The 17,127-nt window shown below is 35.6% G+C and overlaps 1 protein-coding gene and 1 long non-coding RNA gene across 2 annotated transcripts in view; both read left to right on the plus strand.

The window, feature by feature from the left end:
• The window catches only part of LOC124271646 (dedicator of cytokinesis protein 1-like), a 99,112-nt gene extending 90,395 nt beyond the window's left edge, over positions 1–8,717 (plus strand). Inside the window, 3 exon segments of the mRNA XM_046706797.1 lie at positions 1,228–1,357; positions 3,112–3,251; positions 7,377–8,717. Coding sequence (XP_046562753.1) covers positions 1,228–1,357; positions 3,112–3,251; positions 7,377–7,457 — 351 coding nt within the window. The 3' untranslated portion in view covers positions 7,458–8,717.
• Positions 8,718–10,005: 1,288 nt separating this feature from the next.
• On the plus strand, positions 10,006–14,708 carry LOC124271648. Its single transcript, XR_006897097.1, has 2 exons — positions 10,006–11,915; positions 11,947–14,708. It is a non-coding gene; the product is annotated as an uncharacterized LOC124271648 (long non-coding RNA).
• Positions 14,709–17,127: the final 2,419 nt, after the last annotated feature.

Genomic DNA, 17,127 nt, shown 5'->3' on the forward strand with positions numbered 1-17,127 from the left:
TCTATATGAAAAATATTATCATTTATTTTACTGGTTTCTATAATCTGTGTTGGTGCTATGGTGCCAATTATGGTGGTCATGCTCACATTTAGACGTATTATGTGTCATCAGTATTTTGAAAGGAGACATATTTTGGGACTTAAAAAATTTGAATCTTTATATCAAAATGGAAAACAATTATTTGTTGTTTCAGCGTAATTAATAATTCTGAAAATTATTTCTTAACATTTTGTTCTAATATCTTGTTTTAAAGACAATAACATCATAAAGATGACTTCGGAATAGTGTCCCTTGATCTGTGACCTATTTACAGTTGATGAATTTTGTTCACCTTCAAAAAAATTTAATTTTTGTCTCCGAAAGTCTAGATTAGATTGTTGAAAATATTTGGTTAATTAGTCATGAGAGATATGTTGTTTTTCTCTCCATACTGCTGTGTGGAAATTTTTGACTCCATTTGTAACCCTTTCTTGTCTTAACGGGCGGCTAAAATGGATATCTGGTCATCAAGCTCTATGACTTCAGACTTGACAGGTCACCGTGCCTCTATGAGGTAGATCCCTCATGCTTTAGGGGCCAGTGGGAAAGCCTAATGGTTAGAGTGTTCACTTGTCATTCTAAAAACCTAGGTTTCATTCCCTACCTGGAAACAATGTGTGAAGCATTTCTAGTGTCCCCTGCTGTGATATTGCTGGAATATTGCTAAACGCGGCATAAAACCGTATTCTCTCAGTCACCAGTTTGCTTGATCCATTATCTATCTACTGATCATATATAGCTGGAATATTGGTGACTTTGGCAAGATGTAACACTCACATTTCATGACACACCCATGAAGATCCATTTTAGAATTAGTCTTCAGCAACCCATGCTTGTCGTAAGAGGCAACTAACGGGATCGGGTGGTCAGGCTTGCTGACTTGGTCGATCGTATCCCAGTTGCATAAATAGATGCTCGTGCTGTTGATCTCTGGATTGTCTGGTTCAGACTCAATTATTTACAGACCGCCGCCATATAGCTGGAATATTGCTGAGTGCGGCGTTTAACAACAAACAAACACTTATGACACCTGTCAACATGGACAGTGAGCAGTCATATTTCAATAATATGTAAATATTTTTATCCAAATTCTGACGGAAGAGGATCTAGCAACAGTACAGAGGGCTTGGTATGGTGAAGTAGTGCTCATGTTTATGCTTTTTATACGACATTTATATCTAACCATAGCTCACAACACGACGGCCGCCCAGACCAGAGACAGAACGCAGAGGAAGTCGGCCACCCAGCAACCAGTTCCGACCAGATCAGCTGTTGAGTACAAGCAGTTTGAGCCTGTCATCGGCTAACACCCTAACAGGTGGTCAATTTAATACATTAATTTATGTTTTTCCTCAATTAGACACCTGGCCTCAAATCAACAAGGTACAGGGTATCCACAAGCACCTGGTGTCAATTAAACACCAGTAATATTTTGCACACAAAATTCTCCTTACTACAATCTTGGCAGAACAATTGATATTTAAAGTAGAACTTTTCGAGAGAACAGTGTAGAAATTTAGTGTCTTGAACCACATGGAAATTCAGTGTCCTCATTCTTGTGGAAATTCAGGATATTGAACCATGTGGAAATTCAGTGTTTTGAACAATGTGGAAATTCAGTGTCTTGAACCATGTGGAAATTCAGGATATTGAACCATGTGGAAATTCAGTGTCTTGAACCATGTGGAAATTCAGGATATTGAACCATGTGGAAATTCAGTGTCTTGAACCATGTGGAAATTCAGGATATTGAACCATGTGGAAATTCAGTGTCTTGAGTTGACAGATTCTTCTCATCTTTTATGTCTATTAACATACCGAAGATAGGTCTGAGTGATTCATTCATTGAAATTAAAATTCTAAATTAAAATAAAACGTGTCAGAGAAATATACGCTGGGAAATATGGTACTTGTGTTAGCTGCAGTTTCTGCTCTATCAGTCACGAGGACCATCATAGGAGGCGTGCTATTTTCAGTCTGATTCAGATGGAATTAAAAATTCCTGAAAAGATTTGTAAGGCCACCAATTTTATTTCTTGTTTTACGGATTTTTGTCCTCAGAAAACCTAAAGGCAGGAGGGAAATTTAAAAAAAAAAAATATCAACGTCAAAGTAATATTCCTTTTAAATACTAAAACTATTTTATTTTGGGCAATTTATGAAGTGAATATGGGGCAAAACAATTTTTTTGTAAGTTAACATTTTTGGCCAATAAAAACATGATGATTTTATTTTTGGAGCGGGGGAAATTCATTTTTATTTTTGTTCTTATTCTTGAATAAATACGACCGGCGGATCCGTAAAACAAGAAATAAAATTGGTCTGGCCTAAGAATATTTGTTTTCTATTGTTAGGTCTTCAGCAGTGTCTGGGGACTGAAGCTGCAGAAAATAAACAACTGTTGAGATATTTATATTACCGGTAGATCATGGGTAGATGTTCAATTTCATATATACTACTCACACTTTGCTAAGGATAATTTTTTTTCGAAACTTCACTTAAATTTATAATTTAAAATTGTATCCATTTAAAACTGGATAAATAATGATATGGTAACACATCTTTAGGAAAACAGCCACTTTAAGCTAACTGTATGCAATTGAAACATGAGTAACCATTAAAATGGTTTTCATTTGGGATCCACAAGATGCAGTGTCTTACTGAAAACTTTGATCTATTCTGACAATAGGCTTAGATATTTAAACCAAATTTGACCCCACATCATAGTTTTCTGTTGAATCAATGATTTGATCCTTAGCAAAATGTGAATAGTATATATGAAGGATTGTTGTTGTTGATTACGTTTTGCTTGACACTAGTGACATTGTCCGACGACTGCCACCCGACAAAGTTCAGTTACATAGCCCAGTGGTTCAAGTGTGGTCACACCAAGACCCAGGTTCAGTTCCCCACTTGGATACAATGTTAAAACACATTTCCGGGTCCCCAACTGTGATACTGCTGAAATATTGCGAAAAGCGGCGTAAAACCACACTCACTCACCCACACATTTTCAACTTGATTTGCACACAAATCTTTTGTTGATGACTAATGCCAAGTGTTTTCCCTCAGATACCAGCGACACCGACATGTCGTCCGATGATCCCCCGCCCCTCCCAGACAAGCAGGGGGCCGACTACAGCAATTCTTCCGTCGACTCCACTCCCGTCATGAGGCGCACATCCGTCACGCCTGGATCCCATAAAAACAAGGTCAGCAAAGCTTTCAGCAAATTCTACAAGACCGGTGACAAAGAGAGCAAAAAGAAAAATAAATGATAACAAAATGTTAGAAATGCAAGAAAGACTTTTTTATGAAAACTTCCCAGAGACAAATATTGGTATAAGCTCCGATTCAGGCTGGCACTCTCTGACGCAGCACTGCAGCATGGGAAATAGTTTTTTTGTCACTTGACAAAACATCAGAACAGCATTTGAATTTTTTTTTTAATAGAATTGACTACAACACTTTTATTGGACATATATATTGTATATCTAATAAATATCAGTTGTACATAACATTAAAACCAGCCTAGTGGCTAAACTTTTCACTGATCACTTTAAAGACCCAGGTTCGATTCCCTACATAGTTACAATGTGTGAAACTCATTTCTGGTGTCACCCCGCCATGATATTGCTGGAATATTGCTAAAAGTGGCATAAAACTGGACATACTCGCTGTATCTCTACCAGAGATTCACATTCCCTTATCATAGAAGTGGAAACTTGCATTTTGGGCAATCATTTTTTAAGACTTTGGGAAGCATTAATCGAGCTACATGTATTTCTTTTGCTGACATGCTGTCCAGTGCTGTGTTAGTGTGTCACCGCCTTAATACAACTGAGCATATATTGTTACCAACTAAAGATCTGTAGATTCCATAGAAAACGTCCTTGATGGTTCTGTAGAAATATTCAAGAATTATAATATTCTAGTCAATTTCTGTGTACATTTACAGTGAAATCGAGGATAGCGTTATCGAGAAACAAGTGTCTTTGTTCTCAAAATGTTATTTTTCATTAATATTTTCAGTTACCACATCCTTTGTTTCATTACATTATATATGAGCTTTTGATTAAAACTGACATTTTGTTTTTTCAAATTATATATACTGACTGCTGCCTTCTTTTGTTTTTAAAGTTTAAATAGTGCTTGCCAAGGTATGGTAATTTAAATTAAGTTTATTTTGACTTTGATTTATTTTTGTTTTTTTGTCTATTCACTTGTATATATTTTCATCAGTTTGACAGCATTTATTATGCACCAGAAAGTGTTCACGCTATCAATTCTACCACGTAAATGGAAACACTGCAATCTACGTGTCCCCAATCAGTGTGGAATCTATGACAGGCCTTGGTTCAGGGTCTGGCTGATGACAACATCGCCACACCACAAAATATGTAATTAAAAAACAAAATTCACAAGTTTAGCCAGTAAATTTGAGACAAAGATTTTTCTAAAGGGTTTCCAAGGTACTGGAATATCAAAAGCAACTGTGGCATACATTTTAGACCAAAAACCTGAAGAAAAATGACAATGTTTGGGGAAATACAGGAACAAAAACACAGTTCGACGACATACAGTATGATGTGTAACATGTCAATATGCATGGCCCTCCTAGTCAGAGCGTACATTGTAATGGTGATGATGATGATTTGGAGATTTAACATTTTCGAACATCATGCGTATTTACATATAGATCGTACTTCAGATTAACGTTGGAAGGGATAACCTTTTGAATAATGCTTACAGGGTATCTGTTAAATGTTTATCTCAAAGTCAATGATTTTAAGTATTGTGGTCGAAATCATGGTATAAGTACATTATAACCTATTGTCTCAAACTCCCAGGAACGAGGAAAACAGTTTTGACTAATCAGGGTTTTGACATGTACTGTCTCACATGCACTGTAATCATTGGATTATTGCATCATTGTTAGGTTTTTACCTTAAAGGTTATAAATTAACAGGGTAAATGTAAATTGCAGTATAATTGAAACTGATATTGTCTTACATTAATGAGAGCAAAGCATAGCTCAACCGCTCATAAGATGTGACTTAAGGAAAATGTGGAGTATGTGCAATAAATGGCACAGCCACTGCACATATAAAACATCACTACAGTCCATACTACACAAGTCTGATGATGCTGTGCCATACATTGTTCACCCTCCCCTGAAAATTACAACACTAAATCATAACATTTTTTAAAGAAATGTTAAAAATCCTTTGTCACATTAACTGTCCTTAAATCATAAAAAAATGAGATATATGTTTAAGTTAATAGCAACAAGATTAACTGTTTTAAGTTGTATTGCTTGTATTAAGTCCATAGCAAAGAGAAAACATGGAATTGATAATATATCTACCTTCTCCACAGGGTTTTTCTTTAAGAAATAAACTGAATGTGCCAAAGACGCAATGGCTGCATAATATCTGGTCACTGTTATGTTTCATTTACATTTTCCTTTGATTTCTTTTCAGCCTCTTTGATTTTCTGTTTTGTGTTATTGTTTTCCTCTTTTCATGACACATGTTTAAGTGCAGAGATCTCTAATGATCATTGAGTCACGATATGACTGAGATATTGCCGATATGACGTTAAATATTAACTCACTCACTCACTCTAATGATCATTGAACAGTATTTTGGTTTGTAACAGTATTATGATTGAAACAATGAGTCAGTGTCAGTCAATCATCAATGGTCATCAAAGGTTTCCATAGAACGCAGTGCACTGTACGAGTTACCGTATATGACCACAAATAAGCCAAATTTTGAGGACCAAAAAAGCAGCCTGTAGAAAGGGGTTGGCTTGTCTAAAGGTTACGCTTTCATCAAACTCATTTTTCTGGTGGTAGCAAAATGACAGCGTATTGCTTTGTGTGAACGAACAAGAGAAAATAACTTGTCAGTAAGGACGTCAAATTTGCAATTAAACATCACCAGACAAGATTATATACCTTTTCAGTTCTTTTTTTTTTTTTCTAGGCATTGCAATTTGGGATCATTGAAACAGTACAAAAACCGATGAAAGCTTTAACTATGACTAGCCCGATATTTAGATACTTCATTGACCCTGAGCAAGACTTTGTTAATTGTTGATAAGTAAAAATTCCACAGTACCAGAAATATCATCATGGACCTTGAGGCAATATATATATCATTGAACAAATTATCATAATTCGTAAACAGTCCATTGATCATGTTCGCCACCCTATGTCTGCAAGCGATCAACACATCTACAGAATCAACTCTGTCTTTGCCTGAATATTCTGAGTATGATACCCCAAAATTCTCTTAAATAAAATGTATAGATTTCACTTTTATTTACAGACTATTTTAACTGTCAATTCATATACAATATAAATTCATCAGTTAATACATTGTTTATCATGTTTATACCAGTAGCTAGAGTAACTATTCAGCATTAATTGTGTTTATTTTGTTTTTTTTTTTTCCCCAAATTATCTTTTTCAAATTTATTCTTCTACCTGTTGATTTGAAGACATGAATTTTAATTCACATCATCTGTTGTCCTTAGTTTCTAACCCAGATTCCTGTCAGCATCTTTGATTATCCAGTGTTCTAAGTCTCCGTTATATTATGATGCATACCTGGGATTTACTGCCAAATAATCATTACGACCTCATCGGTTTCACACCTCCTATTGACTCATATTTCTAAATCAACTTTTTAAAATCAAAACCAGTTAAAATGATTCTTCGGAATGTCGGTTCAGCATAAATCTACATTCAAACCCGAAGTCTAGTCTAAGCAATATATATACAACTTGGAATTGGAAGACAGTTGTGAGTAATCTTCTAGCTGGAAAGATATTTGCCCAGAGTACTAGGAGTTGCATTTGCATTCAAGATGGCATACAAAATTCAAGTCAAGCAGTGAATATATCAACACTTGTTTTAATCATGAAAGAATTATGAAAATATTTTGGGTATGAATGTTAAGCATTCCATTTTTAACTTTTGGTCTCAGAACAAAGGTATGATGAGGTTATGGTCCAAGGGCCCTGTTCCACAAAGAGGTCTAAAGAATTGGGTATGAATGTTGTAAGTCAGTGTTTAGGTGCGGTTACGATCACCTTAGCGGTAAGATTGCTTTTTGAAACTGGGCCATGGGTATGTAATAGGATGGTGATAGGAGACTGGATTTTCACGGATGTGTCACGGGAAACTGGAGGTGTTCATTTCTTCTTAGCCTCTGCACATAAACGCAAACATTCTGCCAGCTTATCACATACTTTCTACTCAGTATATTTGCAAGTATATTTCTGAAGCTTTTTCTCATTTCAATAACTGTCTCACTTGCCTACTGCAGCCAGTGCCACCTCTTCCACTTGATACGGACGATGATGACATTCCACCACCCGTGCCTGAAAAACCTTCGCTACCCCACTGATCCTGCGACCTTCACCTTTGTGCCTAACCCTGAAGGGCAAGGGAATGTCAGCTGCAGCATGCAGAGATCACCTTTGATCTCTGTGCTTAACTGGAGCCATAGCAATGACCTGATGCATGTGAAGGTTGTAAGGACATGACCTCTTGACCTTGACCTCCTCTTGACCTGAGTCTTTTATTGGAAATGACCTATGTAGCATGAAGGTCAGTTTCTAGATGACCTTAGCCTTGCTAAATAAAGGGAATGGAGCATGTCCTTGAACTCTGAGCAAAGGTCAATGAAATTGACCTCAGTATTAATGTAGGTCACCACAAGAGCATCATGTCAGTGACTCCAGAGAATCTCGCCTCATTATGCCTAGAGCATTGTCTGATGTTATGTCTTTGAGATATGTCAAACTATTGGAGAATGTTTCACAACCATGCTTATGCTCACAAACTGGTACAATATCAAAACATTAAGTCTAATAACCTTTTTTATGCCTTGATCATCAGCATTTTATTATATATTTTATGGCGTTAGTTCTTGTTGGAGAAGTATCAGTTACTTGTCAAATTCATTCAGCATTGTGGATATACACAGAGGTCATGAGCATAGGTATGTTTGTCAAACTTCCCTGGTATTCTGTGGATGTCAGCAATATTTTCTGGCCGAACACGATCTTGCCGAGCTGTGTATGTACTAGTGTCTCTGTGCAGAATTCTCTCACATATGCATGATGTGCGAAGCTATCACAGAATTGTTCAACATCAACCTCGTATCTGCGAAAAGTATTTCCTCACAGTCAAACAACCCATCAACAAGCCTCAAGATGTATATTAGCAATCTAAATGGCTTATACTATAGGGCACCATCTTTGTAGAACGATATGTAAATAACTAAATGTGTCAATGATTGTCCAGTGACATAATGATTTTTTTAAATACTGTCATGTACAAAGTGGTCGCTCATATTGTAGGAATCGATTTGATTTATTTGTGAACGAAAACACACACAAAATGATTTTAGTCCTTGTTAGGAAATCATATTCTTAAACAGATCTCTTTGAAGACTCCCTCTCTTTTTCGCTAACGATCTCTTTCAAATGTAGTCCTCTTACTCTCTGGATCTCTTCTCTATTGCTTTTCAATTGCTTGTGCATCAGAGATCATAATAGCGTGTCTATGTTATGAAGATGTTCTGTGTGTATTTGGATGCCACTTGGATCATATTTTCCTTGCAACATTTCATCAAGTCATCGCTCAATTTTTTTAAGGAAAGGGCTCCAAGATGATTTTTTACATGTCATTTCTTTTGCTCAAATGGTATCATTTGAAATATTTTCTGAAACATTTATGGAACATACATCATCTGTTTAACTGCAAAAGAATGTACTGAGTTGACATTTTGTAGGTCTTGACTTGCAGTAGTTGTCAAGAAACCAGGATTTACCCAAGGTGAATTTATCTGGAGGTAAATTGTAGCATTTGTGTGCTTTTAATCATACACTTTATGAAGTTTTACCACTTTTTTGCAATGTTTGTACTAATATTTTTAGCATAATGCCATATTTGACTGTTTCTACAACACATTCAGTCATTCAGGTAATGTGAATACTACGTTCTTCCATAAATCCCGGATCAGTGGTGAGTTTCAAGTCCTGGATTCATGAGATCACGAGATGACTGCATGTTTAATGGTTGTCGCGTCAAGGCAAGGTCCACACCAGTTTAAAGAAATCATGAGAAGGTTTTAAATTTCAATCTGCTTTAAAAATCTCTCACAGTTTAAAAAGGCATTGAAAGCCTTTGGATTTGGCAACCATGGTTCACTATGAAGTAAATAGATATGTGATAATTATTTCATCTCGAAAATGTGTTACGTCATGTAAAAAATATTATGTCTTTAACTTAGAGGGTATTTTTTAAGCACACTTGCATAGACTGAATAGTTTAATACTTTCATTCAGACAATGAAATAAAATAAGAGTGTATAAGACAAAATATTATGGATGCCAATTTCTTTTAGTGATTTGTATACATGGGTACAATATGTGAAGCCCATTTCTGGTATACACAATGTTTCAGGGATTTTCCTTGCCCCTTTGTCAGGTGAATGATGAAGGGGCAAGAAAAAGCCCTGAAACATGTATACAGAAGTTGACATCCATAATATTCTGGTTTATGCTTAAATACCAAATTTTATATACCTCTAAAGAACCTGAAAAGAAGATCATTTCATAAAAGAAATTTGAAAGCAATATTTCATATGGTCTTAAAGACTTGTGGAATGTGGTCTTGACTAGTGTTGGGAATTGGTTAAAATCTCATAATTGATGATTGGTTTATTACAACCGATCAATCATCGAAAAAAATTGGTTAGCGTCATTAATGAAATTTGTTATTGCACATAAAAATAAGAAAAAAAACATGTAGTTCTTTTGGGTTTTTTGACAAAATTTCACATCTTGAAAGGATGACTAGTATGTCAGGAACATAAATTTCCTCGAGTCTTTAAGATAAATTCAATCATGACTTGAAAACGAGCTTGTAGTGCTTATGAAATGTAACAGACAAAACCAACCTTTTGAAAAATATTGTTTATGAGAAAACATGATCGATTGCTTGGTCGTTTAGTCACTGCGACCAATCTTCGATTATTTCAATAAATCGGACCACCACTAGTCTTGACAGGCCTTAAAGATTTGGTTACAAATTTAGTGTCTCAAGAATTGTATCTACCATACATGTGATTCCAACAATTTATATTTGTGGTTGTCTTCTTAACAACTTTGCTGGGTTTTTTTATTTGACTCATTGGGACCTTAGGAATTTATTTGTCGTGTCAGGGTGATGATAAGTAATTGTGATGCTTCTTTGCTAATTTTACACTTGTTCCTTTTGACGTGACAAAAATAGGAATCACATGTAAAACGCTACCTAAGATCGATGTTCTTAACTTAATGTGCCTTGAAGCGACAGATCATTTAGCCCTAATTTGATTGGTCAAAATGTTAATACCCTATCCCATATAAAGTATTGGGTGGCATTGTTCAAAGACATGAACCTTCTTTAAATGACTGAGTCAGAATCAATCCGGGATATGGAGTAATGCAGTAATTATCCTGAACGACTTTGTGTGATTACTATGTAACACAAAGGCTTCCTGTACACACTGAGCGTGATTTCAAAGTAATACTAAGTAATACTAAGTAATACTAACTGTAATACTGTACTTTCTGTACAGACTTATGTGACCTGTGTTACAAACAATGGACACATGTTTCAGTAATACATTTGAGACACATCATTCTGTGTTACGATCATTTCATCATCGAAGCTTTGCGTCTTTAATGCATTTATGGCTTTTGTTTTCATTGATTGGTTCATGGTATGGTATGTTTTATCGGAAAAAGATTATAAGTTTTAAGTCTGTCACTTACTTTTTTAAAAAGAGCCACAAAATAGATTTCTGGCATCCACATTCTATTTTTTCTGTCAGGTAATTATTGATTTTGGTCTCTTTGAAAAAATTACCTAGTGGATTTCTATAATAAGGTGAAAATGTACTTGTCAAATTTTTTCCCATCAATAATGTGATTTTCATGCAAAATTCTTTTTTTTTTCTAGATATATTTTTTCCAGATCTGTTTGGTCATTGGTGAAAATAGATATTTGTGGGGAAAAAAATTGTCCTCGATTTCTTAAAATTTGAAATTGAGGCAAACACAAAAACTAAATTTCAAATTGTATGTTACATACATGTATATGTTTTACATAGTGTTTTACAAGTTAACAAAATTGGAAAAAAGTAATGGAATTATGGAGTTTTTTTCCAACATTTGTAAAATTTTGGTCAGTAGATTTGTAATCCACTAACAACATAATATGACAGAAATATCTATTTGTAGGCACAGTTATCAATATACAGATAGTAAAACATAATGGGTCGTAATAAAGTTAGTAATTTTACTAATTGTGGCATTTAGTTTCAGTATAGTTCCTAACGCTCTAATCATCGATACTCTTCCTTTGATTGTGCTGCATTATGGGAGTTTTTGTATTCCTTTACCGATTGTATTTTTGATGTGGTTTTAAGACTGACGAAGACACAATATATTTTGTAAGGAGCTTGCATTTGCTTAGTTTTATGTTCTGAATAATTCTTTTTACTTTCATACGGTGCTACACACATTTGTCTTTCCTGATGTTTGATAATACTGATGGTCGATATCTGCCATATTTTCAGAAGTGTTGCTAGGCAACAGAATTTTCTCGTGTTGAGAAATTTTGTCAAACAGTGACACTGTGAGTGATTCCTGAGATTTCAATCAGCATGGTTGTCGGAAAGATATATTCTGGTATAGCAAATGTTCGTATTGTCGAATGCAACATGAAAGAACGAACAAACGTCAAAAAACCAAATTGCTGCAGTATCTCCATGACTCGATAAGATATTTTTCTTTCAGGGTCAGTCACTGTGTCAATGTGAGTCATTGTGTCAATGTGAGTCACAGTGTCATCACTTAATCCTGAATGGATAAAGGCAAAATATAAAATCCTGGAAAAAATTTGAGTGCTGTCCCAGTAATTACAATATCAATATCAATTTTTGTCAAATGTATGCACAAGAAAAAAGTTAAGCACCACTACATTATTTATATATTCCTGAACTGTGTATATTTTGTTAATATCTACAGGAAGAATTAGTCTAATTTGGTACGTGTCTAAGATAACACAAATACTTGTTTAAATGTCAGAACACCGTTCTGTGTGCCACCAGGTGTCAAATGTGACTCGATATCTTTGCAGTTATTTTAAATGCCAGTTGAAAATGTAGCAATGGAACAGATGCTAAATATTTCCTTCGACAATCAATTTGGGTTTCCTTATTTCCATATGAAGACTATCCTTTATGAAAATAAGTCCCTTTAAATTGATGACAAATTCTTTTTGGAGATAAATCTCTTTTGCTAAGTCACAAATTTTACAAATGGCCATTTCATTGGGAATTGTGTAAAGTGGTGCTTGTCTTGTTCCTCTGTGTGTGCACTGATATATGTATATTGAATAAAAATTCCTGATTTTATAAGTCCCCCAATCCTGACAATGCTGAGTCTCTTTTTTTTCTGAAACTAATACATTGACAACAGTTGACAAATTTTGAAGGCAGCATTTTTCAGGCATAGTGCTCTTGACCATTTACTGACCGCTCATCTGTTTTGTGACAGATATCGACATCCAGTAACGTATATGTGCGACTCATTTGCGCATTTTTCTTTGTACATTTCATTTTAGACTGTGAATACGCCCATTAAACACCCCCATTATCTGTCTTGCTATAATATGCTGTACCTATGCAATGTTTTGTATGTTTGTATATTTCATAGACAGCATCCTTAAAGGATTTATTCCATGCCAAATATTTGGCAAGTTTGATTTCTGATTAGTCTAGTGGACAATCACTTGTATATTTCAATAGACATCTGTAAAAGTATTGTCAGTATCTATCTATATATATAGTAATCTGCAAAAACCTGAAAACAGAGGGGCAGTGGGGTAGCCTTGTGGTTAAGGCATTCGCTTGTCACACCGAAGACCCGGGTTTGATTCCCCACATGGGTACAATGTATGAAGCCCATTTCTGGTGTCCCCTGCCGTGATATTGCTGGAATATTACTAAAAGCAGTGTAAATCTAAACTCACTCACTGAAAACAGAGACATATCTGTATATGTTTTCTCTGAAAACAATGACAACTGTTCTGCCATATTTTCTCGGACAGAGCATGTGATCCGTTGTATTTGTTATTAACATAACAAGATTTCTTCTATTTTCAGATAATCAGGTACTTAAAATCATTTAATGTTGATGCTATTTGAATATGAGGTCTAAATTGAAATTCCTAGATCAGAAATTGTTATTGATGTATAATAACATAGAAATTGTTATTGGTGTCTAATAACATAGAAATTACAGTTTTTTCATTAACATGGTTCTGTTGTCAGTTGGTTTGGTTTTTTTATGATTACATTTAACTGCTTACAATTATATTATAGCATTTATCAAAAAAGAGAATTTCAGTTGTTTTTTTTAAAAATTAAAAATTCTCAAAACAGGCTGTCTTAGTTGACATTTCTTTGGAACCATGTAGCCAAATCTTATTGTAATGGGATGATAAAATTTCTACAAAAATGTTTTTATGAACCTGTGTTTTTTCTTCAAGTATCAAATTGTTGGTTCATGACCTCATACTGCAACGATCGAAGTGATTTCAAGTTACGTATTTAAGATATATATATATATATTGAGACTAGTCAACCTATCAAATTGTACAGGTAATATTCTCACAAACATACGTCACTTACAAGCGTATTTATCATGTATACATATTAATGTAAAATAATTTTACTAAAATACAAATATTGCATATATTCCTTCTGATCAGAAAATGATCCAAAATAGAAAAATATTTTCAAATATTTAAAATATCAAAATTGAAATATGGTTGGAATCCAAACTATATTTGAAATTGTCAGTGCATATCAAAGGTATTTTCTAAAGTTTATTATGCACGCAATGGTTGTGGCCAGTCTGCCTTCTCGTTAAAATCTGTTGCTCAATCTACTGTTATCACATTTGGAAATCAATGTCGATATACTGTATTTATTTTTTATACTGTGACTAGTGCTATGAAAATGTCATGCTCGACTTCCTGTACAATATTTTGTCAAAATGATGTCAAATGGATAAAGTATAAGTAATAATACGTTGTATGTCCTTGCCGTTTTCGTTATGGCAAATGAAATTTGTGGAAGGGATTAGCAGTCTTTTCAATTCAGTTATATTTATGAATATGAAGCTGATTTAATTTAATCAACGAAGTTTGAAACATTTTATATTAAAATTGCAATACAAGCTATTTTATTTAAATAAAAGGGTCTAGTTATTGAATAATCATTAACTGTTTCTTTGAATCATTGGTGCCATTTGCTTCTGGAACCAGATTTCAGAACTGGTTTTCATACATTTAAGAAATGTGTAGCTTTTTTGCCAAAATATTGATTTTCATATCACCATAGTCATCATGTAACTGCAATTGTTCAAGCTTGTGAGATTACAAAAGTTTGTTCTGGACAGCTAAACATTCTTGTTGCCATTATGGCGCCTGTGTATCATATTCATATTGTACATAGTCATGTGAGGAACTCTGTGACCTCATCAGTACCTGCCTGTCTGTCACTAAGAAACTGGAATAAACTATTTCATAATAACCCGTGTCTCTGTTCTTCAAACTTGTAGAGTGACCATGTGATTGACTGTATGCAAGTGCTTGTGAGATTGTCTCTGTAACTGGGGGCGGTGGGGTAGCCTAGTGGTTAAAGCGTTCGCTCGTCATGCCGAAGACCCGGGTTCGATTCCCCACATGAGTACAATATTGTGGAAAGATTTCCGCCTGTAACCCCCGTTGTTTATATCATTCTAAGCCTAAGAATAGATGGGGTTTTTTTATATTGTATAGAAAACCTACCCTAACCCTAAACGTAACATAATGCTAAATCTAAACCCTAAACCTAAACCCCTAGAAATAATCATAATAAATAGCATACATTTCAAACGTGGGTTACGGGCGGAACTCTTACCAATATTACAATATGTGAAGCCCCTTACTGGTGTCCCCTGCCGTGATATTGCTGGAATATTGCTAAGAGTGGTTCAAAACTAAACTCAGTCAGTCTGTGTAACTGGCAGTGTGATAATGTTTTGAGTGGAGATATCACTCAACAATGTTAAATAGTTTTAAAACTGGCAGTCTATACATATGTTCACATGTGCAAAACAAGTATCATGTAAATGATTAAAAGTCTTACTTTGGTTATACAATTGTTCCTGTTCCAACTCATTCCTCAGAATAACAACACATAAATCCATCAAATGAAATTCACTCAATGCTGACATGGCATATTCAGATAGTTTAAACTTGCCAACATGGCAAATCCTTTCATTTCACTCCCGACCTGAGCACTGAGCACTTTGTGTTTTTCCTTGCTTGAAGAAGTCAAAAGCCCAAGCTACAATTATATAACCCCTTTGTAGTTTCATTACCCCAGCTTAATTACAGACAATGAAGAGTGGTCAGTGGTAAGCATAGCTTGTGAGTTAGGGTGAATAGGTATTTTAAGGAATAATAATATATTTGAGAACCACTCCAGATTTATAAATATATATACAGATTTATAGATAGTATGTATACTCACCAACATTGAAAACACACCAGTCTAAAATTGTCCATATTTTCATGAAGATGGATTTCAGCATGACAATGATCAATGAATATGACTAACATGATGTCGAAGGGCATGTCTAGTTGAAAAAATTCTTTAGAAACAAATTCCTGTTCACAGTATAACTCTTAATTCCAAAATGCATCTGCATGCAGCCACGCCATGAAAAAAGCGTGAATGTCATTCTGAAACCATGCTGACTGACATTAAAAGCAGGTGTTTGAAAAACGATTCTCATTGCTTCACTAACGATTTTGAAACGAGGATAGAGATGCCGAGGTTAACACCTCACGAAAGAGAACGTACACTAGGCATTATTCAGGTTGGCACCAGCAGAAGGGATATTGCTTGACAACTTGGACTTGGTCACTCCACCATTCTTAGGCTTCATAGACATCAGCAGACAGGCAGCACCCGCGACCTTCCATGACCTTGGGAACGTGTCATGACACCTTGTCAGGATCGCCATATTAACCTTGACCATATCCGTGATCGAACACTGCCAGGACTGCTGGTTTAAGGTCGACGTAGGGTCATCAGCGTTGACACCGTGCGACACCATCAACATGTTACATGGCTCCATGCTCGATGTCCTTACGCTGGACCTATTCTGACTGACAGACACCGTAATGAGCATATACAATGGGCTAACAGGCATGTTCAGTACAACAATGGCATGGTGTGGAAGTCACTGACGAGTCACGTTTTCATCTACGTAATGCTGACGGCCGATTACGTGTTTGGCATAGATGTGAACGTTATGCTGATGAGTGTGTGGTTCAGACAGACCGTTGGAGCGGTGGGAGTGTCATGGTCTGGGGTGGAATAAGTTACAATCACAGGACTGCCTTCATGTCTGTCAAGGGAGAGTTAATGCCCTTTACTACCGTAACCAGATTCTTCAGAATCACGTCATATCGTTCTTCAATCACCACCAAGCTGACCATACTTTTCAACAGGATAACGCACACGCACACACAGCTAGACTTCCCATGCAGTATCTGGCCCAGCAACAGATCCAGGTAATTCACTGGCCAGTACTGTCGCCAGATGTATCCCCCATTGAGCACTTGTGGGACGAAATTGGTCAAAGTCTTTCGCAGCGACAACAGAGGCGAAACATTCAGGAACTTGAGGCTGCACTACAGCAGAAGTGGAATGCCATCCTCAAGAACTCTATTCGGATGCATACTGACTCAATGAGGAGACGTTGCACTGCATTTGTCAATGCAAATGGCGGTCACACGCGATATTGACTTTTCGATTTGACCCGTGTTTGATCCTTTCTGACTGTGGAACAAGTAAATGAATGAGCGTCTTTTCTGTGTTGTTGTTTTTGTCAGTCATCCATCTGTTATTATCCACTAAAAAAAGATCAATTCCTTACACATGCTTTTAATAATCTGAA

Source organism: Haliotis rubra, unplaced genomic scaffold (genome assembly GCF_003918875.1).
Source record: "Haliotis rubra isolate DU_JTF1 unplaced genomic scaffold, ASM391887v1 Scf162, whole genome shotgun sequence".
Lineage (NCBI taxonomy): Eukaryota > Metazoa > Mollusca > Gastropoda > Lepetellida > Haliotidae > Haliotis > Haliotis rubra.